Below are 21055 nucleotides of genomic sequence, written 5' to 3'. Positions count from 1 at the left end.
CCAGACTTGTGGAGGTCTACAATGTTTTTTCTGAGGTCTTGGCTGATTTCTTTTGATTTTCCCATGATGTCAAGAAGAGAGGCACTGAGTTTGAAGTTAGGCCTTGAAATACATCCTCAGGTACACCTCTAATTATGTCAATTAGCCTATCAGAAGCTTCTAAAGCCATGACATCATTTTCTGGAATTTTCCAAGCTGTTTAAAGGCACAGTCAGCTTAGTGTATGTAAACTTCTGACGCACTGGAACTGTGATACAGTGAAATAATCTGTCTGTAAACAGTTGTTGGAAAAATGACTTGTGTCATGCACAAAGTAGATGTCCTAACAGACTTGCCAAAACTATAGTTTGTTAACAAGAAATTTGTGTAGTGGTTGAAAAACAAGTTTTAATGACTCCACCCTAAGTGTATGTAAACTTCCGACTTCAACTGTAGTTGATCCCTGGTGTAGATGAAGTCAGAGAGACTGGATCTAGTTGATTTCTGGTGTAGATGAATCTTAGGGGCCATTTTGTGCTGTGGTGTTCTAGTGACATGTAAAACCTTACGCTATGCAATTTCTATGGAGACAGCTGGCTGGACACTTACAGTCCTGGAATGCACCCTCTCATACCCAAAAAATGTCAAAACTTGGGGTGGAAGAGTTGGCCCAAGTGTATGTGTGTGAGAGATCTCAGTTAAATCACAGATGAGACCTCTGACAGGCTTGTTATGGTGTGGTAACAGACAGTAGATCCTTTTCAATGTGTTGTGATGACATCCACCTATTTGGGTGGAGATAAACTCCCATGAGTGTCAGGCCTACACTTCATCACTTCCTGGCGGCTGTTGGGATCAATATAAAATACCTTCTGCGATTGACAGTTTGTCCCACTCTGCTTACTCAGCATCAGATTTCAGATGTGACTGTCCCCACGTCCAACATAAATTATTTGTTTTCATTTCTATTTTGGGATCTCAAATTCATAAGTATCCAGATGAACATCTGGTTAGCTGGTTTCGGGAAGTGTCAAGGACCATTGAGGCTCTTTTTGTTTGAACATGAACTTCTGTGAACATCCGCCTTCTCTCCTAGTGACAAGTGTCTCTCCCCAGAGCAGTGGGACATGTCCAATACTGTTAAAAAAAAATTCCTCATCAGACTACACACGATATCCCATAATGATAAAGCGAAAAACAGGTTTTACGACAAAAACTTTGCGGGTGCATCCTGTTTTCGTTGATGTTTCTACAACTTGATTGGAGTTCACCTGTTGTAAATTCAATTGATTGGACATGATTTGGAAAGACATACACCTGCCCACAGTTGACCGTGCATGTCAGAGCAAAAACCAAGCCATGAGGTCGTAGTAATTGTCCATAGAGCTCTTAGACAGGATTGTGTCGAGGCACAGATCTGGGGAACTGTACCAAAACATTTCTGCAGCATTGAAGGTCCCCAAGAACAGTGGCCTCCATCATTCTTAAATGGAAGAAGTTTGGAACCACCAAGACTCTTCCTATAGCTGGCTGCTCGGCCAAACTGAGCAATCGGGGGAGAAGGACATTGGTCAGGGAGGGGACCAACAGCCCAATGGTCACTCTGACAGAGCTCCAAAGTTCCTCTGGAGATGGGAGAACCATCCAGAAGGGCAGCAATCTCTGCAGCACTCCACCAATCAGGCCTTTATGGGAGAGTGGCCAGATGGAAGCCACTCCTCAGTAAAAGGCACATGACAGCCCGCTCTGAGTTTGCCAAAAAGCACCTAAAGGACTCTCAGACCATGAGAAGCAAGATTATCTGATCTGATGAAACTAAGATTGAACTCTGGCCTGAATGCCAAGTGTCACATCTGGAGGAAACCTGGTACTGGTCATCGCCTGGCGAAAACCATCCCTATGGTGAAGTATGGTGGTGGCAGCATCATGCTGTTGGAATGTTTTTCAGCAGCAGGGACTGTGAGACTAGTGAGAAAGATGAATGGAGCAAAGTACAGAGAGATCCTTTATGAAAATCTGCTTCAGAGCGCTCAGGACCTCATACTAGGGAGAATGTTCAACTTCCAACAGGACAACAACCCTAAGCACACAGCCAAGATAACGAAGGAGTGGCTTCGGGACAAGTCTCTGAATGTTCTTGAGTGGGCCAGCCAGAGCCCAGACTTGAACCCGATTGAACATCTCTGGAGAGACCTGAAAATAGCTGTGCAGGGACCCTCCCCATCCAAACTGACAGAGCTTGAGAGGATCTGCAGAGAATAAGCTTGTAGTGTCATACCGAAGAAGACTCAAGACTGTAATCGCTGCCAAAGGTGCTTCAACAAAGTACTGAGTGAAGGGTCTGAATACTTGTGTAAATGTCATACTTCAGTTGAAAACATTTTAATACATTTGTAAACATTTATAAACTGTTTTTGCTTTGTCATTATGGGGTATTGTGTGTAAATTGATGAGCGGAGAAAAAACAATTTCATTAATATTAGAATAAATCTGTAACTTAACAAAATGTGGACAAAGTTCAGGGGTCTGAATACTTTCTGGATGCACTGTAAACTAAAAAAAATGCTACTAAATTTGCTTCACGCACAAAACAAATATTAGTCAGCAAGGCTCTTGATCCAGGAAAGGATTGTCTGCTGTTAACAAGCGAATGCTTGATTTTCGAAGAAGCTAACCACTGAGCTAGATAGCTAACTAGCTACTAAATCAGCAAACCAAATGCACAACTGCTGAGCATTTAGCGCATTTTAGATGGTTAACTTAATAGTTATAAGATATCTAGCTGGCAAACATTTAGTTGTGAATTCCATACTGTAATTAGGTCACCTGGTGTATGCTGCACACCAGTGAGTGACTCAAGGCTCCAGTATCTCCTCATTGTGTGCTTGTTAATTACAAATTATGTGACCGGTGAAGTGAAAAATGCAATCTTCTTTATCTCCTAACGTATTGCACAAGTTAAGTGCAGGTATTTACTTAAAAAGTAGGGGAAAATATTCAAATGTATTAAACGGTATAAATTGACAGTATGGAAAAACGTGGCTTTTGCCAAATACCTCGATATATGGTATACCGCCCAAGCCGTGTGTGTGTGTGTGTGTGTGAGCGCGAGCGGTAACAGTTGTACTGCAAACGGGTGGAAGAGGGACATCGACCTCCGTGTTTGTGTAATTGAACACAGTTTCTGAAGGCCACTAAAGCATCCTTTGTAAACACTTTGTTGATGTTGAGGAGTGACTGACTGCAGATGGCCGACTGCACTCTCCAGATCTGATAAGTCCCACTTTTCTGCCCAGACCAGGGAATGCTCTGTGTGTGTCTGGGAGGGGGTGGGGGCGTGCATGAGTGTGTGTTTATTTGTTTGAAGTGCAGAGGAGGACTGTTTATTACAAGTGTGTGTGTGTTTGAGAGAAATTAAAAAAGTGGGATGGGGTGGGAGTCCTTTTTCCACAGACCACTGTTTGGGTGTTTTATGTAAGCAGTAATTGGTCACTAATTAGAAACCTGCTCTATTCTTCCATCTCTCCCCCCGGTCTGTGAATGAGTGGCTGTCAAATGGGGCATTATGGGTAGGCCCCTTAATTAATGGCTACCCTACCCCCTCTCTCGCTCTCTTTTTAGCTCCCTCCGTTTGTGGCTTATCATTAGTCGCATTCCATCAGTTCTCAGGGAGCACTGAAGCTTGCGAGCACTGGTTTGTGGTAATGTCTCTAGGTCTCTCTCTCGGTGTCTCTCTCTCTCGGTGTCTCTCTCTCTCGGTGTCTCTCTCTCTCGGTGTCTCTCTCTCTCGCAGTGTCTCTCTCTCTCGCAGTGTGTCTCTCTCTCTCTCGCGGTGTGTCTCTCTCTCTCTCTCGCGGTGTGTCTCTCTCTCTCTCTCGCGGTGTGTCTCTCTCTCTCTCGGTGTGTCTCTCTCTCTCTCGGTGTGTCTCTCTCTCTCTCGGTGTGTCTCTCTCTCTCTCGGTGTGTCTCTCTCGCGGTGTGTGTCTCTCTCTCTCTCGCGGTGTGTCTCTCTCTCTCTCGCGGTGTGTCTCTCTCTCTCTCGCGGTGTGTCTCTCTCTCTCTCGCGGTGTGTCTCTCTCTCTCTCTCTCTCTCGGTGTGTCTCTCTCTCTCTCTCGGTGTGTCTCTCTCTCTCTCTCGGTGTGTCTCTCTCTCTCTCGCGGTGTGTCTCTCTCTCTCTCGCGGTGTGTCTCTCTCTCTCTCGCGGTGTGTCTCTCTCTCTCTCGCGGTGTGTCTCTCTCTCTCTCGCGGTGTGTCTCTCTCTCTCTCGCGGTGTGTCTCTCTCTCTCTCGCGGTGTGTCTCTCTCTCTCTCGCGGTGTGTCTCTCTCTCTCTCGCGGTGTGTGTCTCTCTCTCTCTCTCCCCTATCAGTTGGGGAAATGATTTGGGTTTGAATGAGATGGTGGTTGTGTGTGGGAGTCAAACAGATGAAGGCTTCCCAGGAATGCTCCATAGTCGCCTGGTCACTTAGCTTGGCCCAGACCAGTGTACTTCCTCCTGTTCTGGTTAATGGACCCTGTCTGGTCCTATTAGGGTTTGTCTCCTGGCCCTTATTTCTCGATTGGCACAATGCCTGAAACCCAGGCTTTATCCATGGCGACCTTTCCGTATCCAAGGGCCATACAACCAATGAGAGAATGTCAAATTGAAAACCCATAGAGGCTATTTAGGCTACATCTCACAAATACAAAGAAGCATGTACAGTGGCAAGAAACAGTATGTGAACCCTTTGGAAATACCTGGATTCCTGCAGAAATTGGTCATACATTTTGATCTGATCTTCATCTTGGTCACGACAATAGACAATAGACAGTCTGCTTAAACTAATAACACACAAACAATTGTACATTTTCATGTCTTTATTGAATAGACTGTAAACATTCACAGTGTAGGGTGGGAAAAGTATGTGAACCCTTGGATTTAATAACTGGTTGACCCTCGTTTGGCAGCAATAACCTCAACCAAATGTTTTCTGTAGTTGTGGATCAGACCTGTACAACGGTCAGGAGGAATTTTGGACCATTCCTCTTTCCAAAACTATTTCAGTTCAGCAATATTCTTGGGATGTCTGGTGTGAACTTCTCTCTTGAGGTTATGCCACAGCATCTCAATCAGGTTGAGGTCAGGACTCTGACTGGACCACTCCAGAAGGCATATTTTCTTCTGTTCAAGCCATTCTGTTGTTGATTTAGTTCTGTGTTTTGGGTCGTGGTCCTGTTGCGTCACCCAACTTCTGTTGAGCTTCATTTGGCAGACAGATAGCCTAGCATTCTCCTGCAAAAAACTTGGGAATTCATTTTTCCGTCGACGTTAGCAAGCTGTCCAGGCCCTGAGGCAGCAAAGCAGCCCCAAACCATGATGTTCCCTCCACCATACTTTACAGTTGGGATGAGGTTTTGATGTTGGTGTCCTGTGCCATTTTTTTCTCCACACAGTGTTGTGTGTTCCTTCCAAACAACTCAACTGTAGTTTCATCTGTCCATAAAATATTTTGCCAGTAGCGCTGTGGAACATCCAGGTGCACTTTTGCAAACTTCAGACTTGCAGCAATGGTTTCTTTGGACAGCAGTGGCTTCTTCCATATCGTGGACTCGTCAACCGAGATGTTAGCGTGTTCCAGAGATTTCTGTAAGTCTTTAGCTGACACTCTAGCATTCTTCTTAACCTCAATGAGCATTCTGCGCTGTGCTCCTGCAGTCATCTTTGCAGGATGGAAACTCCTAGGGATAGTAGCAAGACAATTTTTATTAACGTGGACTGCTGAACATCAAGGCATTTAGAGATACTTTGGTAACCCTTTCCAGCTTTATTCAAGTCAACAATTCTTAATCTTAGGTCTTCTGAGATGTCTATGTTACCTATCTAGGTTGTGAAGTGTGTGTGTGAATCTCTTGCTTTCTCTACTGGGTTTCCAGATTGGTTGCTATGCCTCCGGGGATGGTGCGGTGGGGTTTCTCAGTCCCGGTAATTCAGGTAATTCCAAAGGGTTCACATATTGTTTTGCCACTGTACATAGGCTCTCCACAAACAGGCTTGGTCTGCAGCTTTACTTTGGTGATAGGCTTAGATACTGTATACTCTGTTCAGTCTGCACAGCTTGACCATAGGAATCTAGTGCATTAGCTTCTGTGTCCACTCCATTCAGCAGAGAGATGGAGGGGAAAGGAATACTCCATTACACTAAGGTGAATGAAACATTAAAGATTAACCAACGACAAGCCCACAATTCCTCACCTCTCTCCTTTCACACAGTGATACCTAACCCGCCGGCTAAAGCGGGGGAAAAAAACGACTTCCCCTAGAGCGGGAATCCGATTTCGATAACTACGAGAATTTAATCACCATTCCATTCATATGTTCCCCTATATCATTTCCAAGTCAAACGGGAGTCATGCTCACAAACAAATCTGGACTCAAATACCATATGAAATCTTTCAAATACTTTTAGCGTTTGCTTTAGCCTGCCTGGTGTGCCAGGTGGGCAGGGTTTGTTCTTCTACAGCGATTCTATTGTGGTTCTTGTTGTTCCTTTGCCAGGTTAAAGGGGAGGGTCTGTATTTTGGCTCCTGTTTGTCAGTGTCTCTTTTCTTCCTTCTGAATCCCGACTCAATGTTTGGATTGCATGTTTTGAATGTTCTGGTAATTTTCACTAACTAAGGCATCAATCAAGAGAGACTTTGCCTCTGGCGCCGTCAGTTAATGGAGAGGGAGAAGTGGAGAGGGAGATGTAGAGAGAGGATTTGTCCCAAATGTCACCCTATTCCCTATATAGTGCACTACTTTTGACCTGTGCCCTATGGTCAAAAGTAGTGCACTAAATGGGGAATAGGGTGACATTTAAGACACTCAGTTTGTTGGTGCCAGGAATGGCTGTGATAAAAGTATCCAGGGGTGTTAGTGACTACTCAAATGAAGTGCTTTTGCCTCGTAGCAATGGGGAGGGCTGAAAGTTGGCGTACTGAAAGTTGGCGTACTGAAAGTTGGCGTACTGGAAGTTGGCGTACTGAAAGTTGGCGTACTGAAAGTTGGCGTACTGGAAGTTGGCGTACTGGAAGTTGGCGTACTGAACGTTCTCTGTGTGACCTGGCTTGTGTTAAGAAGGGCTTCCCAGACCGGTGAAAACGATGTTGTTTGGCAAAGGCAGGTCTGACTTGCATTTCAGTGGGAATGCTTTCCAATGAGCTCTATTTAGTCAGACTATCAAGACAACACAGTGCACAACTATAGTATTGTTATAGAGGTGGTTTGGTGATGAGTAACCTTACCTGAGACATGAGATTTACCCAAGACGTCTAGGCTTTAGGATCATTCATTCGGGGAAAGCGCTGGAGACGAACCCTGGTTGGTCACGTGTGTAACTTCGGGAGCAGGATTAAATGACAAATTATTTCTGCATTATGTTTGTGTTTGCATTATGAAGGGATTTGTTCAGTAAGAAACATGCTAACGTTGGTGTTGGGGTAACGAGAGTTGGTGTTAACACTTGTTGCTAACCCGAGGTGTTTGGGCAATGCAAAGTACACAATGCAGTGGGTGTTGTTTTTGTGATATTAGGGGGCAATTTGGACTTTTGCATGCTGAATTTGAGATGTTTTTTTTTTCTCCAATTTGTCATGAAAATGCGCTGACGGGGTCAATGTTTTTTGACATGTGGCTTGATTGTACCATTTAATGTTGTAAAAGTGCGTTATTGGTTTCAAATTGCACTTGAACTGGTGTTCCTTGGTTTACAGAGATATTAACTGTCTCGTTGTTTTACAGATTGGTGACATAGGAGAGGTGTTTTTAACCAAACCAAGCTGCTGGGACGTCAAGGGGTGACATGCCTCTGTAACACATTGTTGGAAACAAATGGTGAGGGGAACATTTTCTGATTCATTAATCTATGTATAAGCTGTAGTTTATCAGTATATTTGATGTCTTGAAGTTAAATGATGTGAATATACATGTTTCTCATAACTATATACAGTATGTTATCTATCTAGTTTGTGAAGTGTGTGAATCCCTTGCTTTCTCTCCTTGGTTGCCAGATTGGTTGCCATGCCTCCGGGGATGGTGCGACGTGGTTTGTCAGTCCTGGTGGCGGTCCCAGCCCCAGTACTGTTGCTGCTGCTAGCTGCCTGCTGGCCCTCCTATGGCCTGGCCTGGGCCTCCTCCCCCTACCCCACCTTTACCCGCAACGACACCCTCTTTGAGCACATGACCCTGCACCCGGACCCTGCGGTGGGACGTGTCTACGTGGGGGCGCAGGACCGCCTCTTCCAGCTGGACCGCCACCTGACTGCCGAACTCCAGTTCAACACCGGACCCGTGACGGACAGCCGTGAGTGCCTTCCTCCCATCACCGAGAGCAACTGCCCACAGGCGCGGCCCACCAGCAACCACAATAAGCTCCTGCTGGTGGACCCCTACTCTATGGAACTGATCACATGTGGCAGCGTCAACCAGGGCATCTGCCAGAAGCGGAGTTTAGACTCTGTGGGTACGGTGCTGTTCTCAGCCGAGCGGCCTGTGGACACGCAATACGTGGCAGCCAACCACCCCAATGTGAGCACGGTGGGCCTGGTGGTGCGCTCCCGCCCTGACCGCCAGCCCGTGCTCTTTGTGGGCCGCGGCTACACCAGCAGCCACCCACCTATCTCCACGCGCAACCTAGTCCAGGAGCCTGTCTTTTCCTACGAAGAAACTGCAAAGCTATCGGTGGCGGGCCGCCTCTCGGAGTACGACCACCACTTCGTGGCCTCCTTTGCCCAGCGCCAGCATGTCTACTTCCTCTTCTACCGGCGTGACCTCAAGTCCCAGTCGCGCGAGTACCGCACCTACGTGTCGCGTGTCTGCCTGGATGACCAGGCCTACTACTCGTATGTGGAAGTTCCTCTGGCCTGTCGCTCGGCAGCCGGTAAGAGCTACAACCTGCTCCAAGCTGTCCGCCTTGGTCTACCACCCAGGGGGAGTGGGGGCGAAGCTGGGAAAGCCGAGGTGCTTCTGGGGGTGTTCTCCACACATCAGACCTCGTCCACACGGCCCAGTGAGGACTCTGCTCTCTGCATGTTTAACCTGGACGATCTGGACCAGAGGATCAACTCCACCAGGGACCTGTGCTACACGCAGTTCGGCCGTGCCGAGGGAGGGGGGGAGGCGGCCTACATCGAGTACGAAGTCAAATCCAACTGCGCCAACCTGCCGTCGGTGAGTAGATTGACTTGCCAGGTCCTTATTTTATTCAGTCCTGGGTTCAAATAGTGTTTGTAATCTTTCCAAATCTTTTAGCGTTTGCTTTAACCTGTCTGAAGTGCCAGATGGACAGGGTTTGCCGTTTTGCCAATATTAAATTAGTTCCAATCGAGCCTAGGTGAAGTATTGGAAATGATTTAGAATAGTATTTGAAAACTGCTTGCCTTATTTTAGCACTTTAGTTTGCAATCCTTTTATTGCTGCTATTTAGGCTACCTACTATGAGGAAGTCATGAGGAAACAATGGGCACCTCCCAGTGCTTGTTTCTAAAAATCTAACAATTTGTAACTATTTGGATGCCAAATGATCCTTGTTTTATCGTCTGCTACTGCTTTATGCATTTGTCCTGTTCATCTGGACAGGACAAATTATTAGGAAATTACACTGCGTGCAATTAATACATAAAGGTACTTAAAACTAGTGGTAGAATTAGACTGTTATGAAGTGATGATAATGCAACATGTATGCTGTCACCATGTTTTAAGTTACCAGGCAAATAGGGGACTGTAAAATAGTGGAACTGCATTTAATCTACATATACCAATAAAGATGATGTTGTTTCTTACCAAGTCAGAATGTCGTTAGGATTTACTGTAATTCTACTACTAGATTGGTTGCTTCCAGGGTCATTCAGCTTCTGCGACGTGACCTCCATGTTAGAAATTCTATGAAATGTAATTTGATATTTTAGTACGGACAAATGTAATCCTTCTATTTGGGAAATTAAATTAGATTACTTTCTCGTAATGACCCTGGTGTGTGTGTGTGTGTGTGTGTGTGTGTGTGTGTGTGTGTGTGTGTGTGTGTGTGTGTGTGTGTGTGTGTGACTACCGCTCCGACTTCAGTGGGTGGGCACTGAGCCACAGTGTATTTAATGATACACCCCATAGAGGACACAGAAGAGGTGTTAACCTCTGACCCCTGAATGCTGTTTACCTTCTGATGGGCTCGGGGAACATTAGTGTGGTGGGCTTGTGTCCCAAATGGCACCCTATTCCCGATTTATTGCACTGTTTTTGACCAGAGCCCTATGGGCCCTTCCAAAAGTAGTGCACTACAAACGGAATAGGGTGCCATTTGGGACACAGTAGGATAATGTAATAGGATTGTAAGGGGGGGGGGAATCGATCGTGACATTAGCCTTAGTGAGAGGGCCACATTTAACCAGGACTGACAAGGATGGATAAAGTCACCCACCGCAGAGACCGGAACGAGGGAGATTGCAACAGGGAAGCAGATGGGACAGGGAGGAAGGGAGAGGAAATGAGGAGAAACGTGTGTGTGTGAGAGACGGAGTGGGTGTGTGAAAGGGAGGCCTAAACATCACCGCCACAGGTAACTTCCACAAAGCTGTGAACGATCTGAGAGACAAGGCAAGAAGGGCATTCTATGCAATCAAAAGGAACATAAAATTCAACATACTAATTAGGATCTGGCTAAAAATACTTGAATATTAGAGCCCATTGCCCTTTATGGTTGTGAGGTCTGGGGCTCGCTCACCAACCAAGAATTCACAAAATGGGACAAACACTAAATTATGCAAAAATATCCTCAGTGTACAACATAGAACACCATATAATGCATGCAGAGCAGAATTAGGCCGATACCCACTAATTATCAAAATCCAGAAAAGAGACGTTAAATTCTATAACCACCTAAAAGGAAGTGATTCCCAAACCTTCCATAACAAAGCCATCACCTACAGAGAGATGAACCTGGAGAAGAGTCCCCTAAGCAAGCTGGTCCTGGGGCTCTGTTCACAAACACAAACACACCCCACAGAGCCCCAGGACAGCAGCACAATTAGACCCAACCATATCATGAGAAAACAAAAAGATAATTACTTGACACATTGGAAAGAATTAACAAAGAAACAGAGCAAACTAGAATGCTATTTGGCCCTAAACAGAGAGTACACAGTGGCAGAATACCTGACCACTGTGACTGACCCAAAATTAAGGAATGCTTTGACTATGCACAGACTCAGTGAGCATAGCCTTGCTATTGAGAAAGGCCGCCGTAGGCAGACATGGCTCTCAAGAGAAGACAGGCTATGTGCTCACTGCCCACAAAATGAGGTGGAAACTGAGCTGCACTTCCTAACCTCCTGCCCAATGTATGACCATATTAGAGAGACATATTTCTCTCAGATTACACAGATCCACAAAGAATTCAAAAACAAACCCGATTTTGATAAACTCCAATATGTTGGTTGAAATACCAGTGTGCCATCACAGCAGCAAGATTTGTGACCTGTTGCCACAAGAAAAGGTCAACCAGTGAAGAACAAACACCATTGTAAATACAACCCATATTTATGCTAATTTATTTTCCCTTTTGTACTTTAACCATTTGTACATTTGTTACAACACTGTATATATACATAAAATGAACTGTGTGTAATGTTTACTGTTCATTTTGATTGTTTATTTCACTTTTGTATATTATCTACTTCACTTGCTTTGGCACTGTAAACATATGTTTCCCATGCTGAAAAAAGCCCCTTGAATTGAATTGGGAGGGAGCTGGATGGATAGATGGATGGAGTGGGTGTGTGAGGGAGGGAGGGGGTGTGTGAGAGGTCACGGGGGGGGGGGGGGGGGTGTGTATGTAAGGGAGATGGAGTAGGTGTGTGAGAGGTAGGAAGATGGAGGGATGGGAGATGTGGTAATGCTAGGCTAGCTCTAGTTCCGTGAACATAAACTCTGTTACAAATAGTAACAATACACCAACACCACATAAAACCATCAACACAAGTACCTATCAACAGTGTTAGATCCCAATGTTTATTACTTGACCCCTAATGTTTTTTGTTGCAGGAACTCATAAGCTGGTAATATTTGTCATAATGAAGTTGATAAATTGCACCTAATTTAACAAATTGTGTCCATCTCTAAATTACATAAATGTTCTAATTATTTCCCTCTTGAATTATAGAACACCCTGGATGCCTACCCATGTGGTTCAGACCACACCCCCAGTCCAATGGCCAGCCGGGTGGCTGTGGAAGCCGAGCCCATATTGGACAGCCCATCCACCCGTCTCACCGCCGTGGCTGTCAGCGTGAGGGCGGGACATACAATCGCCTTCCTGGGGGATTCCAAGGGAAACCTGCGCAAGGTAGAGACAATTTGAGATGGTAAAACTATTGGAGCGATTTATATTGAGTGTAGAAAACATTAAGAACACCTGCTCTTTCCATGACATATACTGACCAGGGGAATCCAGGTGAAGCTATGATCCTTTATTGACGTCACTTGTTAAAATCCCCTTCAATCAGTGTAGATGAAGGGGAGGAGACAGGTTAAATAAGGATTTTTATGCCTTGAGAAAATTGAGACATGGATTGTGTATGTGTGCCATTCAGAGGGTGAATAGGCAAGACAAAAAATGTAAGTGCCTTTGAACAGAGTATGGTAGTAGGTGCCAGGCGCACCGGTTTGTGTCAAGAACTGCAAATCTGCTGTGTTTTTCACAGTCAACCGTTTCCTGTGTGTATTAAGAATGGTCCACCACCCTAAGGACATTCAGCCAACTTGACACAACTGTGGGAAGCATTGGAGTCAAAATGGGCCAGCATCCTTGTGGAACACTTTCGACACCTTGTGGAGTCCATGCCCATATGAATTGAGGCTGCTCTGAGGGGAAAAGGGAGTGTAACTCAATATTAGGAAGGTTTCCTCAATATGTTGTACACCTTTAAAACAGGACCTGACTGGACATGTTCTATGCTGGTTGTTTCTGTGTCTTGTATGTTATACAGTACATTTTGTATACGGTACATTTCCAGTACATTCCATTGCATTAAGTGAGCCTTTAATAATCCCTGAATAACCTCAGCTCAGCCTCTACGTAGATCTAGACATATTCACAGAAAACTAGCCAGACAGACAAACAAGTACGTATGCAAGAGGTCAGACATTTTACCCTTCCATAGTATGCAGACTGAAGTCAACACTCCAGAAATAATAGCTAGAGCAAACCGGACCCGGTAACTAACTAATGCATCTGTCCTTAAGTGGCTCTGGGTGTGTTTGATTTTCCCTGGACGTGCAGATAACACTGGTACTGTTATAAACAATGAGAAATCTGCTCTTTCTCTCCTTTGTTTGGCTGTTTTTATATATTTTTTTCACCGCTTGCTTTCTTTCCCCTCTTGATAAAAAAAAATTGTCCTCTTTCGTAAGACGTATTGTTTGTAAACCACAACAGAGAAAGGCAGTGTTGCTCCAACATGAACCAGTGCACTGATAGAAGATGGGCAGCATAGACTGACACCTTTATTAATCATACACACTAGGAGGGATATTCCTACATCCACCCTGTACCGTCCTCGGATATAGACGACACCCTGTACCAGCCTCGGATGTAGACGACACCCTGTACCAGCCTCGGATATAGACGACACCCTGTACCAGCCTCGGATATAGACGACACCCTGCACCAGCCTCGGATATAGACGACACCCTGCACCAGCCTCGGATATAGACGACACCCTGTACCAGCCTCGGATATAGACGACACCCTGTACCAGCCTCGGATATAGACGACACCCTGTACCAGCCTCGGATATAGACGACACCCTGTACCAGCCTCGGATATAGACGACACCCTGTACCAGCCTCGGATATAGACGACACCCTGTGCCAGCCTCGGATATAGACGACACCCTGTGCCAGCCTCGGATATAGACGACACCCTGTACCAGCCTCGGATATAGACGACGCCCTGTACCAGCCTCGGATATAGACGACGCCCTGTACCAGCCTCGGATATAGACGACGCCCTGTACCAGCCTCGGATATAGACGACGCCCTGTACCAGCCTCGGATATAGACGACGCCCTGTACCAGCCTCGGATATAGACGACACCCTGTACCAGTCTCGGATATAGACGACACCCTGTACCAGCCTCGGATATAGACGACACCCTGTACCAGCCTCGGATATAGACGACACCCTGTACCAGCCTCGGATATAGACGACACCCTGTACCAGCCTCGGATATAGACGACACCCTGTACCAGCCTCGGATATAGACGACGACACCCTGTACCAGCTTCGGATATAGACGACACCCTGTACCAGCCTCGGATATAGACGACACCCTGTACCAGCCTCGGATATAGACGACACCCTGTACCAGCCTCGGATATAGACGACACCCTGTGCCAGCCTCGGATATAGACGACACCCTGTGCCAGCCTCGGATATAGACGACGACACCCTGTGCCAGCCTCGGATATAGACGACACCCTGTACCAGCCTCGGATATAGACGACGACACCCTGTACCAGCCTCGGATATAGATGACGACACCCTGTGCTAATAAGAGAGGTGGAATAGAGGGGGATAACACACATTTGGGTTAACATAACATGGTAGTGATACACACAGAGGGCTTGGGTTAACATAACATGGTAGTGATATACACAGAGGGCTTGGGTTAACATAACATGGTAGTGATATACACAGAGGGCTTGGGTTAACATAACATGGTAGTGATACACACAGAGGGCTTGGGTTAACATAACATGGTAGTGATATACACAGAGGGCTTGGGAAAATACAAAAACAACCCACTTCAAATATGGTCTTGAAATGCATTAGTGCCAAGGGTTGAGTTTATATCACCCAGACATGTGCATTTAAGTGGGTTATGTGGCAGGGGCTCATAGGGGACATCTCAGTAGTTTAAACTTGCTGCCTTGGTGAAAACCCATCAAGTCCGTTCAACTGTCAGTGAAGGCAAGGAAGCTGCATCAGAGTATATAGGCATAGCGAGTTCTTAGTAACAGCAAGTTCTCTCACTCCCAGACTCTCATTGGGAATAGTGACTAGCGCTAACAATTAGCACTTTGTTTCATTTTTGTCAATGGCTGTGCTGCGGTTGTGACCAGGGTGTGGTGGAGCAGAGCAGGGAGGGGAGCACAATGACACCCATTAACAATATTTTTACACACTGACCACATAACAACAACACTGGCCAATATGGCCATTCTTCATGATGTCTGGCTAACTAGGACTCCATGACTCAGTGTTTTGTGTTTGAGTCTCACACAGTGTGTGCATACAGGGCACAGTCGTCACTGACGGGCAAATAAATGGCAAAAACAGCAGAGTTCTAAATAGAATGCCCTATTCTCTTTCCATAGACTATCATGCATGTATGCATACACGCACGCACACACATACACACATACATACACACATACATACATACATACATACATACATACAAAAAGTACGAAAGTATTCGGCCCCCTTGAACTTTGCGACCTTTTGCCACATTTCAGGCTTCAAACATAAAGATATAAAACTGTATTTTTTGTGAAGAATCAACAACAAGTGGGACACAATCATGAAGTGGAACGACATTTATTGGATATTTCAAACTCTTTTAACAAATCAAAAACTGAAAAATTGGGCGTGCAAAATTATTATTATTATTATATTATTATTAAATCTGGGTTCAAATACTATTTCAATCGCTAAGTATTATTACGTAGTTTAAAAAAATATATGTATTAGTTGAATATTGGGATGTATTTGGGAATACACTTACGAAGTATTGGCATGTATTTGAAAATGCATCGACAAGTGTATTTTTCATTTTTAATGAAATATTCCCATGCATTTGAACCCTGGTCTGTTTGGTCCTAGGGGTATTTGAAATAATGTATTTGAAAATAGTTTCAAATAGTAAGCTATTAATAGGTAATTACTTAAATATGTTCTAATACTTTTAATAGAAGTAGTTTATTCGGCACCACGTTATTTGAAAATAAAAAGAATGGAAGTATTTTAAATAACAAATACCTAAATACACATGTATTTGAACCAAGGTCTGCACATGACTGACACCTGCTAGGTGAATTAGCAGTGAGCTCTAACTATTACAGAGTTGGTATTGGGGAAATCGATTGATTGGATTGGCCTTCAATGCAATTTCATATAAGGTGAATTAGACATAGAATGTGTGGGTGTGTGCGCTCAACCCAGAGTTTGTGTTTTGTACAGTATGTGTGTGTTCAGACAAACTGACAGATGATGGGATTGCGAGGGTGAGATATGCGCCAGTAATTTGCCATGATGAGATAATCCTATTGTAGTGGATGGCGGAGGGTCAGAGTGGGTCATTCTCATGAAATGCCCTCTAGGAACACTGAGATTAGGATCTGTACTTATATCATTATTATTATTATGTTTTTTGATCAGATATAATACATTTTACCACAATTTCCACCCAATTCTCATTACCAGTGCAAGAAGTAATACACAAATCCATTTCAAATATTTGTTTACCTTGCTCCCCTATTGAAAAGGCCTGAGTTAAACAGAACACTGAAACCTTAAATATTTAAGTGAAATATTACAATTAAATCTGACTTTTTACCAATTAGAGATTTTTTTGACGTTTTGGTAATGAGAAGGCCAAGTAGGTGAAGGAGGTGTTTGATCATGAGAACCTCATTCTGAAGGCATTTTAGTGAGTAAATTAACTTCTTCTACTCCTCTAGATCAAGGTTTCTCAAACTTCTATAAATTGTAGCGATCCTCTCTAATGATTAGGCCCCCGAGTGGCACAGCAGTCTAAGGCACTGCATCTCAGTGCTAGAGGCATCACTACAGACACCCTGGTTCGAATCAAGGCTCAATTTGGCCCAGTGTGGTCTGGGTTTGGCCAGTGTAGGCTGTCATTGTAAATAAGAATTTGTTCATAACTGACTTGCCTGGTTAAATAAAGGTTCAATAAAATAAAACTAATGATCCCGCTTGACAATTCCCTAAATTGGGCTAACCCTATTGGAGCACTGTGTGCATGTTTTCCTTTCATACGAGTGACCCTAGTTCTGTACTCCTTTATCGGTTTGCTTTAATTAAATGCACCTAACAGGTTTCTCAACCATTTGAATGTTTGTTTTCCAGGTGTTTCTGGGCCCCAACGGTGAGGTGGAGGAGTACGCTGTCGTCTCCATCCAGGCCGACGCGGCCATCAGCTCAGACCTGCTCCTGGATCAGTCTGAGGAGCACCTTTTCATCATGACGTCCACCATGGTACAGTACACTAGCCTGGTCCTAGATCTGTTTGTTGGTGCTGTCCTGCCAAGTCCTCTGCTCATTGGCAGTTTGACACACATGAATCCCACTTCTGACACCAACAGTACACTACCAACACGACAACTTTAATTTCTTCCCTTCACACCGGCACAGTGGCCAATGACTGTGTCTCTGAAACAAGTCTCTTTTTTCGTTTATAGTAATCTCGTCCACGGCTCTATTGAGACGAGGTTCAGTTTATAGTAATGGCTTCATGCAAAGTCCCCATAGACTCTACAACATTTTCACCACATTGCTTAATTTCTATCCAATCCTTTTATCGATCAGGTAAGTGGCAACAGTTTTGGGCAATAGTTCTGTGTCCGAAATGGGTCTCATTGTTTACCATGCGTTGCACATAATGACTGAATATTGCCTGTTGTTTTGTTGTGGCCATAGCTCCAGAAGAGGCCAGTGGCTGAGTGCCACGAACATCTGGACTGCCAAGCCTGTCTGTCTGCCCATGACCCCTACTGTGGATGGTGTGTCCTGGAGGGGAGGTAAGCCACTAATTCTGAGTAATCCAATGGATTAGCTAACTAATTACTTTTATTGTCAAGTCATATGTAATCCGTAACCAATTACATTTAAGTAATCCGCCCAACCCTGGCCCTGGTTAAAGGGTCAACATATCAAACTAGAGCCAGAGGTTTCCCTGGTCAGGTCAAGTGGCCTAGGAAAACTCAGGGCCCTAGATATTACAGCTGGGCACAACGAAGTCAGACAAGGTGTTTGTGGTACCTCTCATGCTGGCGTATGTGAGAAATGATGTCAAAAACAGTAGAAAGTCATAGGTATTGCTCATGTTTTAAGGCTACTGGTACAATATGTCACTTTTTGGACGACCTGACAAAATTCACATAGAAAAGTGAGTTATAGATTGGTTATTCTCATTAAAAGCACGTATAAAAAGCAGTCGGTCTGTTCTATGTTCGCTATTTCAATGCTTTCTGTTTTTTAAGTTTAGTTTTTGTGTCTTTTACTTTCGGTTTTGTACACCAGTTTCAAACAGCTGATAATACAATATTGTTGGTTATGTAAAATATATTTCACAGCGGTTTAGATGGTACAATGATTCTCTACATTATACTTGCTTGTTTTGTCACATAAACTGAAATTAGGCAAACTATTAGAATTTTAGCAACCAAGTTATGGTAGAGCGATTTCTGCAAAGTGCATCTTTTAATTTTATTTAACCTTTATTTAAGCGGGCAATCGTTTGAGTAGTAGCTACAGTAGCCAAACCCAGGCTTTTCTCCATACACTCACAACTAAGCACATAAACAACATACTAGGAAGTAATTGGTTGACCCTGCAACAACATACTAGGAAGTAATTGGTTGGCCCAGCAACAACATACTAGGAATTCATCGGCCCAGCAACAACATACTAGGAAGTCATCGGCCCGGCAACACCATACTAGGAAGTCATCGACCCGGCAACAACATACTAGGAAGTCATCGGCCCGGCAACAACATACTAGGAAGTCATCGGCCCGGCAACAACATACTAGGAAGTCATCGGCCCGGCAACAACATACTAGGAAGTCATCGGCCCGGCAACAACATACTAGGAAGTCATCGGCCCGGCAACAACAAATCTCAAATCGGCACTTACAGTTGACCGGGGCAGCTCTAGCAGGGCAGAAATGTGACGAGCTGACTTGTTAGAAAGGTGGCATCCTATGACGGTGCCACGTTGAAAGTCACGGAGCTCTTCAGTAACGCCATTCTACTGCCAATGTTTTCCTATGGTGATTTCATGGCTGTGTGCTTGATTTTATACACCTGTCAGCAACTTTTGTATCTATAGTGAATATAATGATGCATCTATTATGGTATGATAATATATTGTACGTATACATTATGATTTACACTCAGTAACCAGTTTATTAGGTACCTATCTAGTACCGGGTCGGACCCACCTTTGCCTCCAGAACAGCCTGAATTCTTCGGGAATCGAAACATTGCTCAATTGCTATCAAGGGACCTAACGTGAGCCAGGAAAGCATTCCCCACACCATTACACCACCGCCACCAGCCTGTACCGTTGACAAGCAGGATGGGGTCATGGACTCATGTTGCTTACGCCAAGTCCTGACTCTGCCTTCAGCTTGACGCCACAGAAACCTGGATTTGTTGGACCAGGCGATGTGTTTCCACTCCTCAATTGTCCAGTGTTGGTGATGATGTGTCCACTGGAGTCGCTTCTTCTTGTTTTTAGCTGATAGGAGTGGAACCCGATGTGATCGTCTGGTGCAATAGCCCATCCCTGACAACGACTGACTAGTTGTGCGTTCTGAGATGTCGCTCTGTGCCATAATTTGCCTGTTTGTGGCCCACCTGTTAGCTTGCACGATTCATTACATTCTCCTTCGACCTCGTTGATCAACCAGCTGTTTTCGCCCCCAGGACTGCCGCTGACTGGATGTTTTGTTTGTCGCACCAGTCTCTGTAAGCTCTAGACACTGTCGTGTGTCAAAAGTCCAGGAGGACAGCCTTTTCTGAGATACTGGACTTGCTGTGCCGGTCACCGACGATCATGCCATGCTCAGTCTAACAGTAATGAGATGCCTGTCTGCCTGCTTTTAAAGCAAGCCATGGCCACGTAATGATTTTTGTGAATGTGGTGGTGTACCTAATAAACGAAATAATAATATGTTGGTATCAATAAAGTATAGTATGATCATGTATTGTGTAGATGTAGTCTGGGCGATGGTAATGTATCAGTATGTGAGATGATATTAACATATTGATATGTGTAGGTGTGGCCAGCAGGCTCAGTGTTCACGCGGGGCCCAGGCAGGCCAGTGGCTGTGGAGCTTCGACATGGAGCAGAAGTGTCTCACCATCCAGTCCCTCAGTCCCTCCAACATCAGCCGGCAGGAGAAGAGAAGCGTATGTCTGTGTGTCTGTGCGTACGTGTGTCTGGGCATACGTGTATGTTTGTATGTGTGTATTTTTGTGTGTGCGCATGCATGCGTGTGTGTTCAAGTACATGGGTATGTGAGCACATGCTTTTATACAGGGTTGTTCCTTCATGTTCACACTGTGAGGGTTAGTTTTAGCCTGGCTGGATCCTGGCTGGATCCTGGCTGGATCCTGGCTGGCAGTGTTTGCTTGTTTTACATCCAGTTTTACAGCAGAGATCAGAGATGGTTATCAAATACATTCTCCTTGCAGATCCGAGCCAGCTCGTTCTTGCTCTCTCTCTTACATCTTCTCCCTACCTCCCTCAGATCTCTCTATCAGTCCTGGGCCTGGCCGTCCTAGAAGAGAACAAGTCGTACTCCTGTTTCTTTCACGACTCTGAGAGTCCTGCCACAGTCACCGACGTGGGGGTCACCTGCCTCTCCCCTGACCCCCACAGGGTGCTGACTGGGCCCCCGGGACAAGGTGAGTTCCAAGGGGGCCAGATGGGTACTAGGCATGGAACCTGCTTCTCTATACTGTTTATACACACGCATGCACAAGCGCACACTTCATCATTTTAATGAGATGTTAAACGTAAGGACCTGTCTCTCACTCGTTAAAGTGTGTGTGTTGTTATACAGACCCATCAGCCTCTAAGCAGCTGTAGGTACCGTGTCCTTACAGAGCAGATGTATGTTGGATCCAAATCCTCTTTGTCTCCCAGTTTACACAGCAGGGAGTCACCTCCATGTCCGCCAGTCTGGGGAGCTAATCATGCAATTCATCCGTCATGTGTGTTTCATGCAGGCTTCTATCTTTGGGCCTGGGATAG

General features: G+C 45.0%; 1 protein-coding gene across 2 annotated transcripts in view; it reads left to right on the top strand.

Moving 5' to 3' along the window:
- The window catches only part of LOC110529031 (plexin-B1), a 176750-nt gene that overhangs the window by 98274 nt on the left and 57421 nt on the right, over positions 1 to 21055 (top strand). For both annotated transcript variants that reach the window (XR_016497436.1, XM_036984099.2), the window contains exons 3-9: positions 7738 to 7830; positions 8007 to 9165; positions 12149 to 12331; positions 17141 to 17269; positions 17711 to 17811; positions 20076 to 20208; positions 20550 to 20706. Coding sequence is in view for 1 of the 2 variants with exons in the window: in XM_036984099.2 (XP_036839994.2) it covers positions 8017 to 9165; positions 12149 to 12331; positions 17141 to 17269; positions 17711 to 17811; positions 20076 to 20208; positions 20550 to 20706 (1852 nt within the window). In the remaining variant the exon portion in view is untranslated. The remainder of the gene's footprint in view (positions 1 to 7737; positions 7831 to 8006; positions 9166 to 12148; positions 12332 to 17140; positions 17270 to 17710; positions 17812 to 20075; positions 20209 to 20549; positions 20707 to 21055) is intronic.

This window comes from Oncorhynchus mykiss, chromosome 7, assembly GCF_057628025.1.
Source record: "Oncorhynchus mykiss isolate SJ-2025 chromosome 7, ASM5762802v1, whole genome shotgun sequence".
In the NCBI taxonomy this organism is placed as follows: Eukaryota; Metazoa; Chordata; class Actinopteri; order Salmoniformes; family Salmonidae; genus Oncorhynchus; species Oncorhynchus mykiss.
The sequence above is the reverse complement of the archived record's forward strand: the minus strand, read 5'-3'. Positions and strand labels throughout refer to the sequence as shown.